Source organism: Zosterops lateralis (assembly GCF_965231275.1).
Source record: "Zosterops lateralis genome assembly, chromosome: 4".
NCBI classification, from domain to species: domain Eukaryota; kingdom Metazoa; phylum Chordata; class Aves; order Passeriformes; family Zosteropidae; genus Zosterops; species Zosterops lateralis.
The window spans coordinates 40905340-40933089 of NC_139765.1; the positions used below are offsets into that span (position 1 = coordinate 40905340).

General features: G+C 39.9%; 1 protein-coding gene across 2 annotated transcripts in view; it reads right to left on the reverse strand.

The window, feature by feature from the left end:
- Window positions 1-27750, reverse strand: part of RASSF3 (Ras association domain family member 3) — a gene marked incomplete at its 5' end in the record, with an annotated part of 94031 nt that continues 66281 nt past the window's right edge. For both annotated transcript variants that reach the window (XM_083859951.1, XM_083859952.1), the window contains 4 exons: window positions 1-2883; window positions 3260-3375; window positions 4421-4688; window positions 6177-6284. In XM_083859951.1, coding sequence (XP_083716077.1) covers window positions 2734-2883; window positions 3260-3375; window positions 4421-4688; window positions 6177-6284 — 642 coding nt within the window. In that variant the 3' untranslated portion in view covers window positions 1-2733. The remainder of the gene's footprint in view (window positions 2884-3259; window positions 3376-4420; window positions 4689-6176; window positions 6285-27750) is intronic.

Below are 27750 nucleotides of genomic sequence, written 5' to 3' on the forward strand. Positions count from 1 at the left end.
TTGCCAACTTCAACTTTAATAATGGAACCATCACTTCTTTTGCCATTTCAGTAATAACTTTTAGGGGAATAAACACTTCCCTACAAAAATAAAACTAAGCTTGTTAAAATTATAAATAGTTTAAATGTTTGTATTTAAAGACATACATTTTAACGTTTCCCTGCATTCCCCCCTCTCATCATTTAGTCATTCTGGTACCATCATATAATGACAAGAAAACAGTTTTGCAACAAAAGCTTTGACAGTTCAATTTGATGCTAAAATTAAAAAAAGAAAAAACTGACCAGGCAAGACCATTTCTTTTAAATTAAAGCTGCTGTAACTGCCAGTGTGTAGAACAAAAAAGAGGAAAATCAACTCCACACATGACATCTTACAGTAATTAACTGTGAACTAAGACAAAATTAAAATAAAAGTTCATTTTGGTCCCCCACCCCCTTCCCCTTCACCCCAAATCAAGACTCATAGTGCATACAACACTGATTGAGGTTTTTGGCTAAAGTAAATGCAGATGTGCCTACTTAAAAAGACTGATAGTTTAGTTCAAGTAAAACCAAAATTCACATATTTTTATACTCAACTTTAAAACTCAAACAGTGTTTAAATCTGAGCAACAAATGGTTCAATATTGACAGCGATTATGCAATGATTACATAGCTATGGGCAGAAACATAAATTAAGATGTTAACAGAATACCACCAACATGCTGCTGCATTCCTAGAAAAACAAATTGTAACAAAACACAAAAGCATTCCCTGAACCATTATAAAGTGTCTCACTTGAGGATAATGTTACTAACTCACACATGCACTACAATGTTACATGTGAAATTAAAAACAAACAAGATATGCCTTAGATATACTTTTTAGTTAGTCCTACTCTTAATTTCTCTTTACTCTTTAAAACATTATGATTGTCTCATAAGCTTGCAAATTCTTTTTACCTACAAAACCTGTGAAGAGTTTTTAAAAGAATCTTATTAAGGAAAGGAAACAAAGGCACAATTACATAAAATTAAGGGGAAGAACAGAAGCATCTTGGAGTTTCACACAGTATCCATTAGATGTCACCAAAGTTTTAACAATTCTTTGGGAATTTAAAATGAACACTTTAAGAACAGAGGGGGGGGGGGGTAAAAACCCCACCACAACTTCTGCTGCTCTTCAATCCTTAGCACTCCTCCACTCCCCCACCCCCCAGGACATAACTCATTTCCTCTCTGGCATGATAATGACTACAGTATCAGTCACTCAAATCTGCCTCATGCTTCCATGCTTCTATTGCACACCCACTTCTTTGGTTTCTTTTGAACAAGCTTTTTTTTTTTTTTAGATAAATAACTCTTAAAGAACAACAACTATATTTACACTAAAGTAAAAAGTTTTCTTGCTACATTTTTCCTACTTTTAAATCAAGTAAATCAGCAGTCTGCAGAATTTGGTAATCAGTTTTTCAATTAAGAGTTTAAAAACCATAAGGAAAAAACCTTCTGAATTATTAAAAGCAAGAGTTACTAAGCTCAGTCACCAACACAGACAATAAATGTTAACGTTCTGTTGGGCTGGAAACATGAATAAGAAATTCTATTTTCTTTGCTGGACTGAGCCTTTAACAAAGAAAGAAGCAGAGGAAGCTATTTCTGTCTTTCAGATATGGTAATTCAAGATTATCCAGCCTAAAAATGGATCACTGAGCCAGAGGGAAGACCTGACTTACAATAAAGACCAAATGCACCTGTAGCTGTAGCTTATGCCTGCATCCTCGCTAGACAGGTATTTCTCACAGAGTAATCTGAGACATGGACCACTTTTCAGAATTCAAGTAAGCAGCTTTTTAGGTTTGCCACACTCTTCAAACCCTGACTATGCCTTTATGCAATTAGCTTCTCCAAAAGGGACCTGTATGTGCAGCTCCATTTCCATTCTTACTTAGCTTTTGCTTCTTGTTCCTTCCCACTATTTCTGTCATCTTTATTTCTTTTCCAGTGTGGATTTACACAATTAAAAACCATAAAACTTATTCACAATACTATAACATACTAAAACATTAACCTTGTAAAATTAGTATTTCAACTTTCCTCTGTGTAAATACTATTTTTATTTAAAACCTCCTCTGTCAGCTATTAGAGTTCTTCTCCCCCAACTCTTACCTTCTTTTCGACTTTCTCTTTACCTTCTTCACAAAGACCACTTAAAAGCTTTTCATAAATTTCACAGTACAAACCATAAGATCTCATAAGCTTTCCACCTATAACAGTTCTCTCACAAATTATACAGTAACTATTCAAAAACAGAAAGGTAGTGCAAATCAATTTCATCTCTAAGATAGTGCTCCAACTAATTCTCATCCAAATGGCTTTAATAGTATTTTTAACCCATCAATTTGCACATCCTTACTTGTAAAGATACCATTGAGCAAAGAAGAAAAAAAAAAAGTATTATTTCATAGCATCCTAGGAAATTGCTTAAAGTTTCACAGCTTGCTCCAAGATAACTTGGGAAACTCTCTAGGCACACAGAGGGTTGCAAACTGATGTACAAACACGCAGAATCCCTTACTTGTGGGTGCAAGATGCTAAGTGACCTGGCTTATGGAACTAGAGTCTACCTTGGCCTCACAAAACAGTCTTCTGAATAAAGAAAACTACTCTCTGCTGCTCTCTGTACATTGGGTTTGGCATGCTCTACGGACATTTGGTAGTGCGCGTTTTCCTGAGTGTCCTTTGGCCCCCTTTTAACCAGGTTTCAGCACCCCACGAAGGGCTTCTTCAAGTTTGCCCCTGTAAGCTGCGTAGCGGTTCTTCAAGATCTGCAGTTGGTCATTTTCCTCTTTGTCCAGTATGCGCAAGAAGTTTTGCAGTTCAGGAATACTAAAAGCTTCCCACTGGAACGACAAAGAGAGCAAAGAATGGATGAGATGAACAGAAAATTAATAAATCTTTTATATATATATACACACAGTATTTCCAAACAAAACCTCAGACACTGTAGACAATTTCCAACTGAAATAGTATCAGGCACCTTCCTTGCAAATCTTAGGGCATATGAAAATATTTTACTCTTTTAAATTGATTTTTTTCTTCTGCAAGTAACAACAGGTCAATCTAACAACAAATGAAATGTTTACAAAAGGCACAAAGGGAATTAACAGGGGAAAAGAGTCCGGTTCCAAAAAATGAACTGTCTGGTCAGCACAGCTCAAACAGAAGCCACTCATCCATGAAGCTACACCAACACTGACCCAGGAGGGTGTGACTTACCATGACTTCTCCAGTTTCATGCTCGCGTAGAACAAAACTGAGCATTTCTGTTTTGGGGCCTGCCACCAAGCGCAGGTAGAGGGGATGTTCTCTGTCTGACAGCTTGCATGTATAAACTGCAGGAGAAGGAAACCACAGTAATTATCACCTTTACCAACAATGTTTCAAACACTTGGAATGACTAACCCTAGCTAATGCTAAAACATTTCAGAAAGATGCACGTGTAGCCAACATTTACATACTGTTTATCTATCAGTCTGCATACAAGTTCTGAGCAGTGAGTTTTAGGGAGGAGTTGAGCAGGTGACTGATGGTGACAGTGCAACACTGCATTTGCACAGGAATGAAATGGCCTCCAGCCAACATCCAGTACATGCAGGGCCAGGGGGAAAAAATAATCCATAAGAAAAAAATACAACACACTGTTGCTCTATCTAAGCATTTACGGTATCGGAGCTGTGTATCACTGTTCTGATACCTTCTCCACTTAAAATCTCACGCACAAAGTCTGAAAGACAACTCTGCCTGCCTGACAGCCAGAAACATCTGAACTACTGAAACTGCTCTCAATATCCACGGAAGGAAGGTGGATTTTAAGTGCAAGAACACAACACTGGCAAAATACACCTTTCCCTACAAAAAAACCTTTTCCATCTTCTGGTATTTCCATCACAACTTAAAACAAACTCCTAATAGCAGCCAGTGCCCAGGGACAGCCACGTGCAATAACACAAGTGAGCACAAAACATGTGCCCATGGTCGTCACCTCGAGAGCTGTCTGCCAGTGCCAGTACCTCATGCATCACAGACACCATGGCTTATCTTTTTAAAAACCTGTCCAGTAACTTAATCTCACAACTCTGCAGTATATCAAGCCAGCTGAAATTTAGGGCCTGATAAGGGCATAAAATAAAATGGACTGCAAAGCACAGCTGTTTAACGTTTTAGCAGGTGACTTTGTCTTGGATGATTTATCCTGAAATAAACCCAGACTTTTACTATCTTACCATGCTACTTTACATAAGGAAAAAAAGAAAAAGTAGGAAGATTGTCACTCCTATTTATCTGAGTTCTTCCACCCGGCTTATTTCAAGTATTACTATAGCACAACTCCCTCCCCAAACCCTTCCACTACCAAAATGTCACAAGCTCAGCTTATACCTTGATCTTCCTTGTGACAGCGTTTATAAAGTGCAAACTTGGCAGGGTTGTCGGCCACAAAGAACTTCTTGAGCAAGGCCTCGATAACTTCCCGCACGGTGTTGGTGCTGCTGATGTGCAGGGTGTTCACGCAGCCATCCGGCAAGTAAAACGCAGTCTCCTGATTGCTGGGAGTGTTCCTGCCCTGGGTCTGGGAGGACTGCACAGTGATGGGTCTGCATAGTTCCATCTGGACTTTGATGAAGCCAGTGTAAACCCCATTGGCGTTCTGCAAAGAAGGAAAGGCCTGAACTGTTAAAATCATCAGCAATGACCAGCTGTGACACAGCAGTGCAGCAGACACAAGAAAACGCTCACAGTGAACACTATTTAAATACCACTGCAATACATGACATCTCACAGGTATTGAGAATGACATCTTCAAGCTATTGTTTTGGTAATTGAGACAGTTATTCCTTCTGTTGTATCTTCTGAATATTGATTTTTCTTATTAATAACTACTGTGTATTAATCTTTTCTTAATAATAATTGATGAATTCTAAGTATATTAGGACCCCATCAAGCAAAAGGTACAACACATCAGAGAGATGTTTTCACTTTAGGAGACAACTATGAAGTGAAAAAGATAATAGCACCCCTCTTTAGCAACAGATTTCATGCAGAAATACAGAAATTATCTCCCACATTTTAGCCATCTTTGTCAACTTAGTCTGAGGCATTTAGACAGTCAAATCATGTCAGAAAAAAAACCCAACCAACCAAAAAAAAAAAAAAAAACAACAAACCCAAAATCAAACCAAAACATACACCTACAAAAATGAAACAAAAAAATCCCAGGCAAACCCCCAGAACAAATGCCAATCCAATTAACATCTGAAATTGTTCATTTCAGTTGCTTCTGAAAGACAAAATAGCAACATCAATCAAACCTTACTGAGCTAGAAAACTTTTGACAATCTGGTTTTAGGCATATTAAGTCCTGATCCACATGCAAACACATGAAGGTCTTTTTAGTACACAGTCATACTTATATGGCTTAGGACATAATGGAATTTCAAAATTTCCATATAAATCCACAAGAATATGTTGTGTATTAGAAAATCTGGAGAGCATGACAACTGAATGACAGCTTGCTAAGCAGATAGATATGAATTTTGTCAGTATGGTCTTGAGTAGACTAAACTGAATATGAGACCTGGTTCACAATCCTTGGAAATGAGAAGTCTTATGTATTTCTTCCCCCCAAAAACATAGACAATACAAACTGAAAGTCTCTTCATGCTGAAAATCTATACGACTCCTCTGAAAGTTAAGTCTCCTGTAATAAATATTGTATGTTTTAACTTTTATCATTGCTTGAGCATCCTTATCAAAGAAATCTGACAAATTTATCTGCAGAAACAAGAAGAATATATCTTAATTTTTACTATTTCAGCATTTTCAGAATCGCTGCCAGAAAATTCTGATAAATGTACACTTTAGTGTCAGCTGACAGTTTACCTTAAACAGATTTCAAATTACATCAGTTTGCCTTTACAAAATTTTGTTTTGATCTATGTAGAAGAGTTACAGGGATAGAAAGCATTTCAGATATGAGATTTAATTTGCCAATCTAAGGAAAAGTCTCTTGGAAAATCATTAAAACAGAGACAGTTTCATATGTAAGATGCTGAGAATAAAGCAATTCACAATGCACTACAAAGTTACACCTCAACTGCTCACATTAAAAATTACAGAAATTCTATGCAAAACTTACCAAGGTCATCTTTAATTTATCAGTGACAGATGAATTATAGCTTTGTATCTTCTCTTTAACTTCTTCTTTACTGAGATAAACATGAGGTTCTCTCTCCTTCTGAACATCCTTTAAAAACAAGACAGCAGTTTTAAAAAACAAAATAAAATAAATTATTTTATGATTCTGGATACGAACATTCTTAGTCCAAATGGTAATTATTCCACAGAAGCTCAACATAATAGTAATTTGCTGTGCAGCCATAGAAAGTATTAACACATTAAGCAAATCAAACAGAACACTCGAGCTAAAGGGAGATGGTTTAATCAACACACCCAAAGACACCTGTGCCTTTTGGCTGCCAACTGTTTTCCTTCAAATATTTTGCATCAGTATGCAAAACAGCTCAGCTCATTTTATGGCTTGATTTCCCCATGCGAATACCATGCCATCCTATTAAGAACACTTAAAATTTTCATTAAATATTATTTGGGATACAATTAGGTATTTCACAAATGAGGAGTACATCTGAAAATAGCAACACGTCCTAACAAGTAACCCCAACAATCCCAGTGTGTGCCAACAACACTACAGCATCCCTGCATTCCAATGTGACAGACAGGATGTTACATACAGGGTCACTGCCTACTCTATAAACCATCAGAAGTAACTCTCCAGATACATAATGTTACACCAATGGCATGTTTTTTTCCATGGGGAAGGCCCTATTAAGATTTTTCAACTGTTGCCTTTACAAGGTTGCTATGGATTTCACGTGTGGCAGTAAAAGAAGACCCTGGAATTGGATTTTTTCCAAACAAACATTTGCTCCCAATCTGCATTCCCGCAGCAAACCAGTGTTATAAATACACTCCAATTTCTACCACTAGCACAAATGCCATATATAGTATGAAAGAGTTTCAGCTCTCAGCTTTGATGATTTAAGGCTTCAATTAGAAAAGGGAGAAGCTTTGAAGAACCTCAGTGCTTTCAGAGAACACCTGAACACATTCACCCTACAGACAAACCAAGTCACAGTTTCATCTGTCCTCACAAACACATTCCAGTGTAGTGTATCCTGAGAAAGAACTTCCCTGACTGCAGTGGCCTGTCCTGTATCCCACTCTATTGGACACCACTCAGCACAACTCAGCATACATCTTTGCAGGCAATTCAGTTCTCCAGACATGACCCCAAAGGTATCTGCTGTGGCACTGTAAGGTTCCACTTGCCAGAAAGAATCTGCTGAACTTTCTCTGTCTCCTAATTTAAAATCAAATATTTTTAGCTCTTTTAGGCTTAGTTTTGCTTTTCCTATATGGCATTTCACTAAATGACATGCTGGAGCAGACTTTTTTCCCATAGCTATAAAAAGAAAGGTGTGGTCTGAATTGAGAACTTGAAGCCAGAAACCTTGAATTCTGATCTGGGCTCAGATACTTATTTCCTGCATAACACTGAGAACATACCTTTATTTCAAGATCAGGAAACTGAGGCAAAAAAGGAACACCAGCGAAAGACAGCTCCGCCATTAGTTCCTTAAGCACAATTCTGAGGTTGTTCTGTATTTTGCCAGACCCCACCTACTGTATTAAAAGTAAATTACTGAGTGTTTTCAGAATTCAAGTCTCTATTCTCCCTAGAGAAATGAAGCCTTCTTGCCCTTCTGTTTATCATTTTCCCTCTCGCCCAAATTGCCCCCCAAATAATAAAGACATAGCTTCATTTAAACTGCCCACTTCATCTCCCCAAAGGCTCTTTCAACTTTATAGTGTTATACCATCTTTCAAAAACAAAACAGGCACAAAGGGAAAAAGTGGGTACTAAGGGGACAGGAAACAGTCTGCAGGCCTCTGACATATATGACACATTTCAAGAACCCAAGCTTTAACTTGCAATGTTCCCTGTCAGTGTAAGCACAGACAAACTCCGTCATGTGGATACCAGCCCAGACTCACCTCAGAGACAAACACACTGTGGAATTCATACCTCTCCAATCTACTAACAATATTGATACTGAAATTCCAATACTGGACACCTCAGCTTTAATGCTTATTATTAATTAATGTCTGATTGTTCAAGCAGGTATCTACCCTGTTGGAGCTGTCTTGTCACCATGATTACTGAAGTCACCCACAACATCCACTACTGTTAAGCAAAAACACTAACTAGGAAAGAGGAAAACACCTCACCTTTCCTATGCTGACACATCAACCTTTAAGAACAAACAATGAACAAGCAAACAACCACTCCACATTATCTTCTATGCACCTCAAGGTTTAATTCCACAAAAATTCCTTTTAATAACAGTAGATGACGAAAAGAACCTATGGCCTTTAATGGAAATGGCAGAGGGGAAAGTTTACAAGGCTGACAGCTAGGAAATTATCTGTAAGCATTATTAAGTAGAAAACAAAATGCAAGAAAAAAACCCTTGCTGATTTAGTATCAACAGCAAGACACTTTCTCCTATTTTCACATAGGAATGTTTTTACACTCATTTCTGTTCTCCCAAAATGACAGAAATTTGATCTGGTTAGAAAAGACACTGCCCCACAAGATCACACTAATCCTGGGGAGTGCCATGGAAGCAGGCATGACAAGCACAATCCAAGCACAGCCTGGAAGCCCAGCACCCAAGCCAGCTGATTTCCCAGACTTGCCCTGGTGATGCCCTGGTAGTCAAGCCTTCCCAGGTGCAGCTCTGCTACAGAGCTCTGGGCCACAAGGCATCACCAGGGCAGCTGTCATTCCCTCAAGTGAGTTAGACATGATTCCATACTTGAACATACCACAGGAATTTCTGCCTTCTTGCACTAGCACTAGAGGCTGGACAATTTTGGCAAAGCTCAGTTAAGCCCACAAAAAGCACATCTGTGTGTTTACGCAAAAGTGGGGATTACCTCCTTCTGTAGCGAGCATTCTGCCAACAAACGGAGCTCTAACTCATTTTCTGAACAACCAGAGCCTGTGCCTCAATTAACTTCAATGGCATATAGTTCATAGCAAATGTCTGAACTGAATACAAAGAGGACTACTGGGATTAAAACAAACAAATGGACCCAAAATCATTCAATAAAAATACTGTACTTAATAGCCAGAAATGCTGTTTTCTTCAGTCATTATTTTCACCCTACTCCTCCATCTTTCACCATCAAGACCACAGGCAGTGAAAAGTGAAGATGTGTCCCAGGAGAGAAAATAACTTGATGCCACTGGAAACCTAAGAACAAGATCTTCATGAATTAATCTGGTGATACCATCCTGCACCCAAACAAAAAGCTCAGAACACTCCACCTACACATCATTCATCAGGGTACAACTCCAAGCAAACAAAACCTCACTAGTACACACCAGAACTCCCAGAAAATCACACTGCTGTCACACAAACTGCAGAGACAGTAAATCCCACATGACTGCTGCCAACAGAAAGACAACAAAGGAACAACTCACTGGGTTAATTATGAACAAGAAAGCCTCAGCCCACCATGATTCACTGGATCAGCTGCTCTCACTGAGTGTCCTTAAGCAGAATACACAGATTTGAGGCACCTGTGTCTTTTAATTTTCCTAATTATACTTAGCCAGCATGCAGAGAAGCTAACAAGATGTCATATGGTTTTTTTTCCTGGTTTTCTCCCCCAGCTTTCCTGGGGCTGAATTGCTCTCAGTATACATTGGTACCTATACTTTGCCATAAAGCTTTGCTAGCCATGTTAGAAGTTAAAATAAGTCTTCTTTGACCAGTATACTTAGGTGTGTTGAGGAAGACTTGACAAACTAATTTCCCACAGGAAATAGCAGGACTTTTGTAACAGGATCCACTAAAAGAAAAGCTGTCCCCTGCTAACTCTGCTTCTGTTTAGCAGATCAAAGTCCAATCCGCTATCTCAGCAGGTAAAGCTATTACCTGTGAAGACCTTGAGTCATCCAATACAACATTAGTACTTCATTCATCTCTACCACACTTTACAATGTGCTTCTGACATCTTGCTCTTGAAATGGCCACCAAGTAGTTGAAACCACACCTGCTCAGAGAAAGCAATTGCTCCCAAGTCAGCTGTTTTAAACAAAGGAGCAAGAGCATTTTGGAGGTAAGATTGGGCACAGCTTCTCAAAGCCAGTGCACAGCTGAAGCACCAGGGGATGGATTCATCTAAAGGCTGATTCAGATGCAGCTGATTCATCTCTGACTCCCTCCAAGACACCCAGCATACGCCTCACAAAAGTTATATGTGGGGAATTGGGCAACTGCTTTTCTTCAAAAGTCGGGCCTGGTGATGAGTTTCCTAACCACAGATCCTTGCATATGTCACAGCAGCAGAGTGAAATATGAGCACAACCAGCAGAGCAGTTCCCACTGTGTCTTCTTCCATCAACCAAGACAAGGCCTAGATGTTGCCAGGCTAAACAATATTACTTCTGTCTGGGTGCTAGTGTTCAAAAAAAAAAAGATTTTCTTCTATAAAACAATGCACAAACATTTCCATGCCATTTTTTGTAGAAATTAAATAATATAGATAGAATAGAACCTGAGCTAGGTTCCATCTTCCATCACTTAGCCAATAGATATTCTTACTAATGTCTGCCACATCAGCACCTCTTTCTCCTTTCAGCCCAATTGTTTTCCTCATCAGAGCTCCTGGTCTCCTTCCATTCTCTAATGCTAATGTGATCTGCTACTTCCTCCGACGAGCACAGAAGGGAAAGACAAAAACTAGTCTCAAGGAGACAGTTGAATACATAAGAACCCACACAGATTATATATTTGGGTGCAAACACTAATTTTCTAGTCTGAGCTATTAATTTTTAAGACAATCATTCTGTCCTTCAGAACACTTACAGTGCTCACCATTGGCAGCCATTTGTATTAAAGCCATTTCTCAGGTCAACCAAAGCAGCATTTCATTCTCAAACAAAATTCCTAAGCAACAGCTGCCAGCAAGAGAGAAATGAGGCAAGTGCTTTTATTTTCCCAAGGAGGATAGCTGGTCTTTCATTAGAGCTCATGATGCAATGCCTCTTCACAGTTGAGCTTCCTCACAAGAAAAAGCAGAAAATGTTTTTTCTTTATCGCCTGCACCCCCTTCCCACCGTGCTCATTTCATTCATTGCAGCACAGATGTTTAGAGAAGCAGCACTCTCTTTGTAACATTTATGCTGAGTGCAAAGCCCTGGCTGAGACTAGCTCAGCATGAATCCTCAAGAAACACAACTAAAACTGCACAAATTACAATTAAAGAGAACTGCAAATCAAGTTGTGGTCCCGAAAAAGAAGAATCACATCACATCACATCAGGGGCTTTATGGAAGTCTAAGTCTCACAGTTGCTGCCAAACCCTAGCCCTGCATGCAATAAGAAAGCACTAATAAAATCAACAGCTACAGGCTGCTATGGGATAAGGCTGAGAAAAAGTTTTACAAAGAAACTCCAAAACCGTGAACCCTGCATCCTCAGGATCCTTGCCCTGAGTCAAATACCTGACTTACCCAAACTGCTACTGCAGCCTTCTATATATGGAGAGATACAATAATGTCTTTCTCTTCCATCCAACCTACTATTTTCGCTAAATTTCAAGAAATTGGCATCCCTCGAGGAATGAGGAACCAAGCTCCTCTTAATATTTCAGTTTGAAAGACAAGAGGAAAATATAATGGACAAAAGGTTAAACCTATCCCAGGAACATATAAAAAGAATTTTTATGAGAAATCTGAAGAACCAAAGACCTGTGGGAAACTCAAGCAATCTTCTAAGACACATCAGTCCCTATCTCAGCTCTCATGTTTCACATTAATCCCACACATACAGTGACCATGATTCAGTCAGATGAATGAAGATGTCATGATCTTGCTGTTAATTGTGACCAGAAATCATTTTTGAAATAAAGCACTGAGGGTTTGAAACTGAGAAATCCATCCTAATCTATGTTAAAAAAAAAGTCTTGTTTAGTCATAAAAATTACAGTTAGTGAATCCTACTTACATCACATTTGCATTAAATAAAAGATTTAACTAACAGTGCTATCATAAAACCAAAAAAGCCCAACAGAATATACAGGAAACAAAATAAAGGGAATTGTAATCTCAGTTGTTACTCCTTCTACAAGCAAGAACAGTCTTTCCTACAGAGCATGTCAGCACTCCTACAGGAAAGAAAGAAACTGAAACCTTGCAATTAAACTATTTTGAAACAAGCATCTTAGTTCTCCCTCATCCTAACTCTCCTGAGAGCAGAGCAGCTTTCCCAGTGACAGTAATTCCTCCTTCTATCCTGGGGCAAGCCTGAACTCCAGCTACGTGCTCTTCCTTCATTGGAAACCCTGAGACTCACCAAGCAGAGAGACTGGTCACAGCCAGTCAGAGACACCAGCAGCCAAAAAGGCATGAAGACCACCAGCTGGGGCCAGGGTGGCTGAGAAGAAACATTAACATCCAAGTATCTCCAAGCATTGACCTTATCACATAGCTGAATTTTGAAATGTTCATCCTCCTGAACAAGGTGAGGTTGTTCTCTGGGTCAGGGAAAGAGGAATTTTTCTGACAGGATGAATGTAGGCAGAATAATCTCTGTATCTTCCTGTAATACCTTTTGCTTTCTGCAGCCAGGGAGATCCAATTTTCACGGTGGCACACAGAGCAAGGAAGCAGTCTCGCTTTTAGGAGAAGGTTTTGTTTTTCTAAGTAGGTTTGGCTGACCTGAGTCTTGAACAATTATACTGACAGTTAGAGAGAGTTCAAGAACAGCCCACATGTCCTCCTGACAGAGCCAGAGAAGTGGCACCCTCCCAGGTCAGGTGTACAGGGCATGCAGCCTGATACTCTGCCTTGGACAGCAGCAAAAACAAAAGCTATTTTGAGCAAGCACGTGAGCCTTTTCTGCAGCCCCTCTGCTGGCATCCACAAGTGTGGAAGCAGGAATTCAGAGGGCACCTCCCTTCCGAGTCTGTTTAGTGTCCATTTATGGGCCTGGTGCCTATGCATGCACACAAACCCTTTTTAAACCTGCCAACACTGCCTGTCTCTACACCTCCTGTGGCAGCAAGTGCCACAAATTCATGCCTGCAGTGTGAAGGGTTACTGCCATCTGCTTTAAGCTGATCTTCTATTAAGACAGAAGATAACTTCTGTTAAAAACATTGAGCACCCTTTAAACCTAATATGGCAGGACCTGGTAAACCCAAGTTTCACATTCAGCTTATCACCTTTGTGATCTTGTAAACCACAATCACTTCTTTTTTCCTTCTCCAAAGTGAGGAGTTGTGAACTCCTTAGTTTTTCCTAAGGTAGATGCTCCATCCTCTCAATCATTTTACAGCAGGACGACTAACCACAGAAATGGGATGTGGGACCAGACCTGCATCAGAACTTGAGACACAGGTGCACCAAAGCTTAGATGCTCTTTGTTTATAACTCTGTATGCTACAGGTCTATGGAAAATCTTTACTTTTATCCATAATGCAATGTGATCTCCCTTCAACAGTGGTTAAAGAAATCCCCATGCAACACCGCAGTTTATAATTTCATCATAATTTTACAAGACACAGGCAATACAGTTAATAAATACTTGTTACTTTCTAACTAGTTTCAGTTTTTACCAAGTATCACCATGTGGTTTGGCATGCTAAAGAAAGCAATGAATGACAAAGTCAAACATTACGGCTCCGTCTGTCCCCTCTGATGTAAACACTCAAATGTTTATATGGTGAATATTTATTTTTTAGTAGCAGAGAAACAAAACAAAAGTAACTTCCCTTTATTCCTTTTAAGAAATTATTTTCCTTCAGAGGCAACGTAAACACAGTTCACATTCAGGCATTGTGAAAGGGAGGCTAGAAAACTGAATATATTTGTTGGTGACATTAACATTGCTGCTTAAGTTTCATTTAAGTTCATCATGACCTCACCTCTGAAAACCCCAAGTTACAAACTCTGTCGTACCCTACATGGTTGTACTTTAACTACTGGCATGCAACCCAGTTTCAAAAAAGCAGTCATCTGTTTAAAGTGAAAACCAACTGTACAAATAATAGCAACTCAGGCATAGCATTAGATTTTGTCCCTGAAGACACAACAGATTTTACGCAGATTTATATATTTTTCCCTCTCCATACTATGACATGTTTTAAAAGAAATATATTACATGATTTAAATAACATTTGACAGCTGTTTCAGTTTTACAAATTTCAGTAAAACTAGATGTAAGAAATATCACAGACAGTACATTGTTTCCTTCAGGTCTCCTCTCCAGAAAGTATGAGTTTGACCTGCTGGCTTTTAAGCACATAAGGTGTTTAATGAACTAAAATGGATTACCAGCCTCTGTGACCTGCACAACAAAATCAAGCTTTTAAAAGACCATTAGGAAACAAGCTTATACAGGGTATTGTATTGAAAACTGCTTAGTGTATCTTGAAGGTTAAGTATGGTCTGAAGCTCAGGGTACTAATACAAGTAGAGATCAAACAACCAAGTAACATTAGGGCTCTAGGTTATTATACTACAGTATTTGCATGTGACCCCACAATGCAAGAATCCAACATGTTCCATCCAACAGAAGGCAGGAAGAGGTTGTTTACAATGACAACCTCCCAGGTCTTCAAATGCAACTATCTACATTTTACTTTAAAACTGACATTGGAAAGCAACCAGCCATTCCTGGGCAAGTGAGCCCCATGCCAGGCCAAGGCACAGTCTTCTCCCTGTGCTTGCTGCCAGCACTTTCCAGTCTGAAGCAAGCTCAGTTGTGAGCCACGTCTCAGCAGAAGCTGGGTAATGTGCCAGCTTTTGCTAAGTGTGTCAAACACCATTTAATCTTCAGAGCAACATTCCCTTCCTGGGTTTGGTTGGGTAGCTCTAAGATCATGTCACCAAAATACTTTTAAAACCTTTTGACAAAACCTGCCTGTACTGAGAAAAGACAACAACTTCATAATCAGGCCAAGGCTTAGGGCTGGTGTTAGACAAAAATGGTGAGCCTCTCCATATGATCACAACAGGCCCACCAACCAAGTAATTTTTGTTTGGATTCGTTCCACTTAAAAGAAAAAAACAAACCACAAAAATGTACACTAACAATTCTCATCTAGGAAACATAACACATTGTCTCTTTGAATATAGAACAACCCTGACAGTTTTCCCTTATCATAGATAGTACAGTGAAAAATGTTCAGAAAGATGAATGGTCTTTTCAAAGAAATGCCAGGGTCATGGGGAGGATGTAGCACTTTGAAGAACATATAGTTCTTCAAATTCAAAAAGTTACTGTTACTTTTTACTGTCTTTATCACCCTGGCACTAATCTTACATTTGAAACTTTTCTGAAGGGAAAATAGCCTCCTTTACCACACATGCATCTCAAACCCGCCAAAAAATAAGAAAGTACAGCTATTTTTCAAATGAAATCTACTTTTGAAGGGCCTCAAAAGCTTATAATGATAACCTTGCTGGGCTGGGAGAATGCTTACAAGTTTGAGCAATCACTGGTATCTTCAGTAATATACACAAGCTCTAAGCCAAACTAGCAGATCTATCTTCTTAATATGTTAAATATGATCACAATAAAACCATCACATGCATTTATAGCCAACTTATGTAACTGCTGCTTCACAAACAAAACAAACAGAACTAAAAAACAACTCCATCTAAAATCTAATAAAGTTTACACTGACTGTAACTCTATTTCACAAGTTAGGTTTTCATTAATTAAGTCCACAGGAAATATTTTTACACCAACACTACCTCTGTCACTGTAATTTGTGCAATTAAGTCTCTAAACAGCTTCCACAGAAATACTAAAAACCAGTCTTCTCAAAGAGACATCAAAATTAGATACTTCACAGTGCAGACAAAAGGATGCACTCCTGCAGCCTGGCCTGCATGAAAAACTTCCTCTTCCTTTCACGCTACAGAAAATTTGTATCACCTGGCACATTTCATTAACAATTAAAACTTGAATGACTGTAGCCTTCTGTACAGCCTTTATATTACCACATTTTATTAAAAATCAGATAGTATTCAAAAGACATTTCTAAAGCAGCATACTATAATCATCAGCTTTACCTACTACTGCCTGAACTGGTCTGGCAAAAATTCAAGAAAGAAAAATGGATGGGGACAAACTAGGCAACCACATACTACTGTAGAGTAAATTTACATGGACCTTAATGATAGGATTTTACCTCTGTTTTGTACCCCCAACCCTAAGAGGTAAGATGTTGGGAAATAAAAAACAGAACCCCTTAGGCAATTATCTCTAGGCTGAAGCAAACAAGAACTTTTCAGTTCTTTCTCCACCCTCCTTCAATTTGACTGGCACTCCAGTTTGAACTTATTAAGATTTCAGAGCTCAGATTTGATTGCTGTTCCAGTAATATGGAAAAAAAAAAAAAAAAAAAAAAAGGCTTGAACCACTCTTGGACTCTTTGCTGCAACTCCCCAGTGTAAGTTATTCTTCCAGTCCTGTGAGATGGATGACGGATGCAGCAGAGCATTCATGGCCCAGCTGAGAACAAACTGGTGAAGGCAGTTGGGCTGCTGGACCTCAGCCATGCAGCCCCATGGCACCACCCACTAAAGCCGTGTCCTAGTGACCTCAACATCACACTGGTAAGATGGTACTCAGTCCACAGATCTCTGCATTGTAAGGAAACCAACCAAATAAGCCAGCAAGATTATGCCTTGAACAAACTCATCAGCACGGTAATGATAACCTGCTTCTGAGGGGTTTCAAGTTCTTGTTTTTCTACCACCTGGATTTGATCTATCACACATATATTTAAGGCTACCAAGAATTCAGTTGCAAGCAGAGTGAGACTGACGAAAGGACAAGTTTCTTCAAAACTCCTAAATTCTCTAAAAAGACAAAACAAACTATTACCGTTACAAAAATTGAAAACTGCCACCAACTTGTGTTTCAATCCTTTTTGCAAAAATACATTTGTTGCCTGGTTTCAGTATGAATTTGTTTGCCAGAATACACAACACATTAATTTCTTACAAATGAATTCAGGTGCCTCCAATGCTGATACAATTTAAAAGATGGCTGCTTTTAGCCATATGCCTGCTTTTCTGCTAGATGCTACCACTGTCTGAGAAACCAGTGTCAGCTGTCACAGTCCTCACCCAGTAACAGAATCACTACCAGGCTCCAGATGACTTGCACAGATCTAGGAGGCTCCTTTGTTAAATAGGATGTGTTGGCAAAGATGGGACAGGAAGGGCTTGTGGGTATAATTGCCTGCTAAGAAATACTGGAGATGTAAAACCTGTGAGTGAAATTGAAACGAAAGCCAGCTTTGGGATGTGATCATGGCAGGCAGGAAGACGATGATTAGCTGGAGATAGGCTGAAGGACAGAAAACAAAAGGACCCAAGGGCGTAGCCCATTTCCACCCTGCCAAGGCATCAGGGAAAAAGTAGATAAGAAAAGTAATCTTTAGAGTTTAGAATATAGGATGATATGGTAATATAGCAGTTCTCACAGGCAGCATGAAAAGTTTGTAGGATTTGTATCTCGTGCCGGTTGGTCACTGTAAATTAGAATATTTAACACAAGAGGAGATATAATGTATTGTAATAAAGTCCTCACTCCCCTACCGCTCTGACCCGACCCCTGCACTTTTCTTACCTCTCTTACCTCATACCCTCTCTCTCTCCCTTTCTCTCTTTGGGGCTTCCCTTCAGCCGAGGCTGACGACTGAAGGCAAAGCCCTCTTTATCCACGACCCTTGCAATAAAACCTCGTGTTTCTAGAACATCTCAGGTCTGCAGAGTTCCTTCTCCCTGCCGTCCACGGATGCTCCTACAGGATGAATAAGGTAGTTTTTTCCTTTTTACAGGTGAAAAAGAACAGAATAAACAAACTGAAAACAGAAGAACCAGGAAAGGAAAGCCAGGGTTTTATTTTTGTACAGGTTAAAAAAAGACCACAGATAATATAAACAAGCATTAACCAAGTCTGCAGCATGAGAGAACTACAGTGCAATAAACACCTCATGGCACAAGTCCCAACTTACCCAAACACTGTGCTAGCCTGGTGCCATGTATCAGCAGACAGTTTACACCACTAACATCTCCAGTGCTTATTGTGAGCATGCTGCTCCCTTCTCACCAACTCACAATTTCTGTATCTGGGCAGACCATTCTGTAGCGGTGAATCACTTCAGAATTACAGGACAGTTGTTACACTCAGACATTTATTTTTTTAACACATCAACACAAAAGTATGGTGATACCAGAGCTATTTAGATCAATACTGGCAGGACACAATGGAGAGAGAACACAGTGGGAGGCTACAACCAGTAGGCGTTCAAGGGAGGTGTGAAGAGAAGACTTCAGAAGATGGTTAATGAATACCCCACAGGAAAAGCTGGATAAACAAACTCTCCGTCTGAGGAAAGGTCAGGAGAACAGCAATTAGGCGGCACTGGAGAACAGGGCTTGCTTGCTCACAACCTGATGCTATGGCACGACTCCAAACACAAGTTCTTTTGCCATGCTGGAGAACGGCCACCAGGAAACCAGAGAAGGGGGAAAATGATTATATGCTTTGTTCTTAAACAGCAAATGGGGGAATGTGTTGATTTTACAACAGAAAGTTCAAAAAGTTGTTCTTTTTTCCTTTCCAAACGTCTATTTCCCTGCTTTTATGGGCAGGATGTTACAGGCACAAGGAAGCGCTGCTGCTACTCCACCTTTCCTTAAGCCTGACCTGCTTCAGGAAATGTAATTATGCAGCTTATGAAGGTATGAGATCTGCTAGAGCTGATAGGTATTTCAGGTGAAAACAAAAGAGTCTAGGAGAATTTTTCATTTAAAGAAAATCCTTGTTAGAGTTAATAAGGATAATCAGTACCACCACACCCTCTGAGAAAACACTCAAAAGACAGAACACATTTGAAAGGATAGGTCACCTTCTGGGCAAGCATCAGATAAACTGAAACCAGTACAATCAAAATTTCCTCAAATAAACAATAAATTTTGCAAAGCAAAATCACAATTGCCTTCTAATAAAAGTATCTGAAATATTTTGTTAACATTTCCTGTACTTTAACAGAAAATAGTAAGAACTCAGGGTTTAGCTGATAAAATGAAGCATGCAGCAACCATTTAAACCATATCAACACCATTTAAAAGGAGGCCAAAATAAAAGCTTAAAAAAAAAATCACCTAACTGGAAACACAGTATTTGCCTATGACTTTAAACTTAAAGTTGTTAAGTTACACCACTGTCTTATCTTATTAGAAGTTTATAGATCGCAGGAACCATTCTTAGCTTACAAATATACACATACACACTTAAAACTGTACAGAAAATGTGAGTCTTTTTGAGAGCTGGAAAAATTAATAATATATCTGGAACTTCTGACACAGACAAAAGCTTTAGCCTGTAATCAGACCAGCCAATTCACATCCACTCTTCCACTGAGCATATATAATACAGGTCCACTAATAAGACCTCTCTAATTGCCACATGTGAAAGGCCTCAGCTTTCACACCTCAAACTGTTTAATTAATTAAAGTATTGTTATTTCTTCTGTTCCAAACCTTTAAGACAATTTTGCCAAAACACTGAAATTCAGCCAAATTTCTACCAGTATGTCCTTTACTTGATGTGATAGCAAAAACTTTTCAAATCCACAAACATTATGGGTTCACATAAGTTATTCTGTAATGCCTGGTTGCAAGGGGTAGGGAATGGGGAGAGGAACACATGGGTGCTCCCCCTATGCAGCACCCTACAAACAATACCAGATTATAACACAAAGAGCAGAACTGGGAACTACAGACAACAGAACAAAGCAGAGGATTTTTAAGAGGCATTAATTTAGCATCCAATTACTTCCATCCCACATTAAGAATGTTGGAAGTTACCATAGTACCATAGTAATAAAACTGTCACTTTTACACAAGAAAGTTCTCTCAAAATGGCAAAGTATAATCAAGAGTCCTGGATTACCAGGACCATTCATCAGGAAATCCTAATGAAATCAGCAGGATTCTTCATTTATTAATTAGTAAAAAATAACAAAAATCAAAATAGTTACTTACATAGGCTGATTAAGGTGACACCCACTGATGCCAACATATGCACACATGCAGGAACGACAACTTTTCAGAAAAAATGGTATGGCATCATCAAAGTGTAGAAACAGGAAGAATGAGGAACAAAGGAAGCTTACTACGTGCTTTTAACCAAATAGTTTTTATGTTGCAAAGTGAGAAGAAGTCAGCTACAGCTTTTTCAGCATTTCAGAAAAACTGCACAGGCGATCTGAACAAGCAAACTACAAAGGAGGTACGTGTCCCTAAGAAAAGATAAAGCTGTGGGGTATACAACTTGAGGTGCAACCACACTTTCCAGTTTTGATTCAGTAAAGCTGCATTTTGTTTGCAGTTTCCCAATCTCGTGAATCTAAGTAATTTACATTATTGAAAAATTAACAACTCTCAAACATCTTATAGGTTTAACCGGGCTAGGAAATACCACAATTTCTAGTGAGTTGGAAGTCTAGCTGTATCCTGAGGAAAGAGTTATCAAAACCAGCAACATCTTGATGTTACTGGTAACGTAAAGAGAGAGTGCTCTCCCTTTTTGTACTCCACACCTGCTTCCAGCTACCATCCCACATAGCTATATGGCAGTAACACAGCCCATACACAGGATATCCAAAAAGCCTGCTCTGGGATAAGGCCTCCCAAAGCACTCTCTGCATTTGACAGGGGGTCAGACACTGCGCAGACTCCGCACGGTGTCTTCCTTCTGCCACCAGAGTCCCAACTCCATGCTCCAAGACAAAGGATGAAGCTGGGCAAGAAATAATCTACTTTTTCCAAAAAGAAAAAAGTTTATCCCCACCGCCCCTCATCTCCTGCTTGGTGCACCTCAGGAGACCACCAGCCACCATTATCTGCTTTTCCTGCCTACCAGAACACCTGTGCCCAACCTGATCTCAAAATGATTTGAAGACAATTTATGTGCATGTAAACTGGCAGATACAGTACCACCACCAGGGGGTCACGCTCATGTTTTAGCTAGTTCAGGTGTTGTCAATGAAAGATGTAACACAATACATTTCCCTGGAGATGCAGACTCTTTTATAAATTAATAATAGATAATAGGTAGATGACCAACTGACTGCTATAGCTGGTGGGTGGAGAGAGGCTCCCTGCTGGTAGGCATGAGAATGCCAGCCTTTTGCAGTGACTTGCCCATTAACTGGGACCATCAGACATGCTCCTGTCTTTCAGGACTGGTCATAACCACACTCCTACACCCTCTGGGATCTCTTTGCAAACTACGACTGGTTAAGAGAATAATTTGCCAGCACAACTGGGAATATTTTGCAAATCAGCTGTAAACAGTAGGCTTAGCAAACCTTTTCTAAACACTACACAGGAGAAGCAAATATTATCTCTGCACCCACAACCTCAGCACTCTTGTGTTTCAGTTTACACTGAGTCCCATACGTCTATTTAATGGGATGTTTTGAAATACGAAGTTATCAGGAATGCTGGCACTAGAACACTGATTCTCACATTAATTTTTCTAACATTACAAGATCTTCCAGATCTGACTGCTCCAGCTCACAGAGCACTCCCACTGAAAGGGCTACCGCCACTCTCCACAACAGCTGTTTACAGAACATGATCTTAATTTCTGTCCAAACCCTCACTGGTATTTGCTGTCTTGACTCAAGCTGTTTAAATGACTGAATAGTTTTGAAGTAAAAAAACACTGAACAAATGCAGCTGAACAAGACTAAAAACTAAGGATTAACATAAGAAAGAGCAGCCAAAGGAGTACATCAATGCTTATTTAGATTTATAAATAACAGAACGCAATTCTCCCCATACCCAGACCAACTCAGAAACTCCCAATATCCAGCTTGCATATTAGAAACCAGAGATCTCAAAATGCTGCCAAGGGACACCTGGTCCCTTAAGAGGCCTCTAATTTACTGTCTCTGCAGCTGGATAATGGGCAAAGTCCATATTTTTCACTCCAGCACTCAAACCAGGAATGAAGAGCCAGTTCAGATTTTGCCATGAATACACATGTAGTTCTAAGAAGAGGTTTAATCTATGAGCTTTGAATTGTGTGCCCTTTGGAGGTAAAGTACTGAGCAAATGTAGGCTGTAAGCTTTACCATGAACCTGAACACAACCACAAAGTAATGGGTTTATGTATATTCCACTGAAAATAAAGCTAGGGAAAGGCACTAAAAATGCTTTCAGAAGATAAATACAGCAAACGCCCAAGTGTCAAATTTGCAACAATAATTTGCAAACAGATTATTTTAAAATAATACAAACCATTATCTCTAGCACACAAGCATGTATTGACTGAAATTGCACAGATGGCAACAGCCATTTTTTAGTTGATCACAAATGCAACTAATGTTAAAAAGGTTGAGCCAAGGTTCACAACATTACGTATCAAGAAGGCATTTTTTCCCCTCTCAAAACTCCAGCCAAACAGCTCCATTGCAGCAGAGGGAGAACCTGCAGGGAAACTGTGGGTTTGTCCATGACAGAAATTCCTCTGAGTGTCCCTGGAGCAGCTGCAACTGCAAAGGGAAAGCGGTGGATTCCACGAGGATGACAGGGAACCAGTAGGGAAAACAGCAGGTCAGGACCATGTGCTGAAAGAGATGTATTTAGCACTGTTTCAGAACTGTTGCTGAATTCAAGGTCCACCTACTCTTTAAATAAATGCATCCATCTTTTTGAGCAGCATTGTTAGACTTGTTCTCATCAACAACTCAACAGGACTATAGAACAAACCAATTAATTTATGAATTAGCGTATTATTCTTCATGCTACACATAGCACTATTTTCCTCATACACCTACAAATATAAGCTTTTTAAAGGTGTTCTGTAGCAATATTTTCATCAAGCAACTGTAACTGTGAGGCTGGGTCTCTAAAATCCCTTGCAGCAGAAACTGGAAGGAGCCCAGCAAATAAGGAAGGAACCTCTCAAGTGAATTTGGCTTGGCAGGAACAGGTTCTATCCCTGCCCTGGGAAGGACTTTTAAAGTACAAAAAATATCCCCAGATGATTGCTAATGGCAGGTTCTCTCCTTTTAGGGGAGCTGACTTGAGACTTGATAGTTACTAGGATTTGCTGAGTCATGAACATCCACATCTGCAAGCAAAGCGAGCACAAGCTGGACAAGTTCTCTGCAATGTGAGATACATGCAGAAGTCTGTCACAGCTGCAGATCTAACCAGATCAGAAGCAGAAGACAACTCTTACTACGCAGAGGAGGGAGCAAAGTGGGGAACAGGAGAGGACACAAGACACTGATTTGACCAAAACTCCTGAACAGTTTAATTCCCATGCCAGGTGATGCAGTAAGACAGAGGAGCCAATTCCACCAGATAAACAAAGTGCCATATGTGAGAAATCCGCACACATCCCAGACACCTGCACAGGGTTGGCAGATATGACAGAGGTTTAGCTGGACGCCTGCAACCTACCAAGTGGCAACAGGAGATTGGGCAGGATACACATCCAGCAGTACCCAAGACAACGTGAGACACCTCTGGTTTAAGCAGTCCCAAGTGCCGACCCACAGCCCGACTCGGTGGTGGGCTGAATGGCTCTCAGCTGTGCTGCCAACACAGTCAGTGAGACACCTGCATTCACACACCTGCACACAGGCATTCAGTCCAGAGCTGAATCCTACTCCAGTGACATCAACAAGAGGCAAACTTCAAAAACATAGAAAGACACAGTGGTTTTTGCAAGTGGATCTGTGGAATTCCATGTCTCAGCACTCTGGGGATGCTACAAGTTTACATGGGTGCAAAAGCAACTAGATAACTCCCAGGAAAAAGCAGCCCAGTCTGCAAATAGAAGAGGCTAGAAGAGTGTTCTGTCAGGACATTACCACGCAATTGCCCCATTTCTCTTACTCTTCCCCAGCATGAACCATTAGTAACTGCCAGACACTGCTCTAAGACAGATCTTGCTTTTGACTTCATATGGGTATCCACAGGTTTCTTATGTTTCAGCTTCCATATGAAATGGGCGTACCACCAGCAACGTGCAAGAGAGAAACAGCAGGTCCCAAAGTGAGGCTGGCCAACCAAGATGACTGTCAGATGAGGCATGCACAGAGCCCGAGGTGAAGCAGCTAGGGATCACCCAATTCAACCACAAAACAAAACACATTTTGACTTAAAGCCAGAAACATGAGCAGTAGTGCACTTGCAGAAGGGAAGAAGCTGTTGTTAATATGTTATTATTGGAAAGCACTTTTACAAACATTTGTGAAATATCATAGGGAAAAAAAAAATCCCTGCTGAAATTATTAATTATTCTTTTAAAGCAAGCTTTGAGTACCATGCAGAGAATTTATGGCCTTATGCCACATATTCTACAATAAGGAGAAGGGGAAAGACTCATCAAGATTAGCAGCATATATTCTGTGTGCTGGATGAGGCAAGGAGTCTGTGGGAGGGATGCTGGCAAGTGATAATGCAATTAAAAGTAGCTTAACCCAGAAAGACAAGGGGGAACAATAATGCCCGCTTTTCCAAACTTAGCTATCAAGTGTTTTTAAAAATAAACACAAAAACACTTCAATGTGGTAGTTTATAAAATAATTCTTTTATTACCTAGAAAGCACAATACAGAATTGGAGTACCACAGAACTACGATTCATTCAGTATCTATGAAGACTATGACAAGACTTTACACTTAAGGACAGTGAGATGTTTTCAGGTGAAACAGTTACACCTAACTTTACAGTGTAAAGCCTTGGCATGCATATATATATATATGCACATATAGATATACACATACATTCTCATACCTCAACAAGACTTCTGCTAAACAACTATTTCTTTTTTCAAGATTTATGATATACTAAAAGATGTGGAAATTGAACTTGAATTGAAAAATAAGCTCACGAACATCTGAAATATTGCAAAAAGGAATCATGTTTTCTTGCTTGTTTTCTTATTAAAATAGATGGCAGCATAGGTAACTCTTAAAAAGGCTCTTTTCAAGAGCTCCTCTCTTGGGCGAAGAATTTATTCAGCTTTTTATACAAATGGTCTTTGAAACATTTTCTTGCTTTACATGTTTTAGTTATCACTCATATTGCTGCTTCCGATTGAGACACACTAATTGCTTTCTCCTCATTACTAATGCTCTCCTCTGTTCTATCTCAGCACTATGTTAGCATATTGTCCATATACCTGACAAAAAGAGAGCTACCTCAAATTTAACAAGACCATAGCACTCTTCTCTCACTTGCTCAAGTCACAGCTTTCAAGCACAAGTCTTGAATCTGAAGTCAGTGTTTTAGTATTAAAAACACCCTCAGCTTATTTCAGAGCTCCATTTGAAGCCCACAGAAAAAGCAGTAGTACAAGTTTTCTGCTACCATGGAGAAAGTACGGTCAGCCCACCACACATACAGCAGACACTGCAGAGAGTAGCTGTTCCAGGGTCTCTACTGAGGGAAAAATAATCTACCAAAGAAACTTCCACTCTCTCAAAGAAAGTCTGGTATTCTGAATAGCAGGCCAAGCTTTAGAAAACACAGCTCTTGTTTCAACCCACAAGATAGGTATCAAATTGTTACAGATGGCTTTCATTTTGACAGGTCAAGAGTGATCTGCAAATCCTACACACTTAAGGCACATGAGAACTAATCTATCTGGCTAGGGCAAAACAAAAAGCAAGAATCACCCTCTCTGTTCACAGCCTTTGAGGACAGACACTCATGTTCTGTTCTATCTGCCTTTCAATTGCAGCAAGCATTAATAGCCTGGTATAAAGGACAAAATTTAAAAAAAACCCACCAAACTAAAAAAAGGTCACCATTTCTGCCTGAATATAAGTAGACAAAGAAATAAGGAGAAATGAGAAGTAAAGCACATAATAGATATGGTCTAATCTAAGTAGGAATACCAAGTAAATAGTAATTAAAAGAAAAATCAGTTGAACTACCATCCATCCTGCTTCAAAGGATATTAAATGAAACAAATTAAAAAACAACCTTGAACACCACCACCACCACCACTTAAAAGGATAATAAAGAAAAGTCTGAGCAGATAGGGTATCTGGTCAAGAGTTCAAGACCACGTTCATGTTTCATGGGTAATGAGATACAGTGTGGAAGCCAATGTAACAGGACACCCTTCCCGAGCAAACGAAAAATTATCAGCTGAAAACGAATAGAACAGCTTCTGTGTTCCTGGGTACTGGAGGGACCAAACCCAGTGTGTCAGGCAATCCTTTAACAAAGATGGTATGCATTAAAAAATGCACAGAGACACTGTAAAACCCCACTTGTGCATTTATTTACATTTCCCTAATCTGAGGAATAGGCAGAGTGGCACTGGTAGAGGCCAAAGAGCTACGTCTGGCACCACAGAAAAAGGAAACTAAAGGTCCTACAGTGTTTTCCTTGCAGCTGCAAAACAAAAACCAGAGTCAACCTTCACTGTTCATTTCCACACCTTTTCCAAAAATTTACACTGATAAGGGATGGGGGGTGGGGGGGGGTGGGGAATGGGATAGCCTTTTGAAAGTCATGTTTGAATAGAAGTCCACTTCAAAGAATCCCACCACCATCTGTTGCCATTTATAGCAGGGATGTATTTTAAACCACACAATCCCCTGAGGCAATGCTGCTCCTCACACTGGCCTCTCTTGTACAATTCAGAGAATTCTGACTGAGGAGCACCAACACACAGCCTGAACAATTAGAAGATAAAGACAAGTATCTTCTATTTTACCTGAAGTATCTATTTTATCAGTGAGTTTGTCTCAACACTTTGTAAATTCTGCTACTGCCCTGATGTTACAACTTTCCCTTGGGCTGAGGCATGCACGGAGAGATAATAGAACATTAACTTTTTGTGAAGTAAAAACCAGGCTACAGCATCAGGATAGGGCTGCTGCAAGCAGCTGCCAACAGATCAGAAGGGCAATATATACAACCTGGAGTCAGGGTAAACTGAGAAACCACCCCAGTGAGGGCAATTACAAAAAGAAAAGGATAATGAATTCCAAACACCCCTCCATTCCCCGGGCAAGATGGGAGTAGAAATCTTTGACAGCCCCCCTACATGAAAGACTTCTTCTGCCCCATCTTGTTTTTTACCAGCAGACCTCTGAAGGACAGCTCACAGCCACCCAGAGAGCAACTGGCTCAGTGCCCACCTGCTCCAAGCACATCTGGGGAAGCCCAAGCGTGGGTGTCTCAACCTGTGATGTGGCTGCACTGACACAGGGGGTGCAGGCTCACGCAAATTCATCTGGTTGAAAAAACCCACTAGCCTCCTACACAGAGCTTCTGAAAGGCACAGACCTGATGAATGTAAATTAGCTAGTTGTACCGAACTACAGTGGGTCAGGAAGAAAGTGCAGATGATCATCTGACCTATATCCCACAGGGATTAAAGCAAACACTGGCATTTGGGGAAGGAAACAGCTACAGAGAGTAAATACTGAGGGCTGCAAGTACCTGCATAGAGAGCAGGCTAGTAACTGTGGTATCTGACAAAGGAAAGAAATGGCTCTAGGAGGTACTAGAGATCAAAGAAAAGTAAGTAGTAGAGCAGGGAGGAG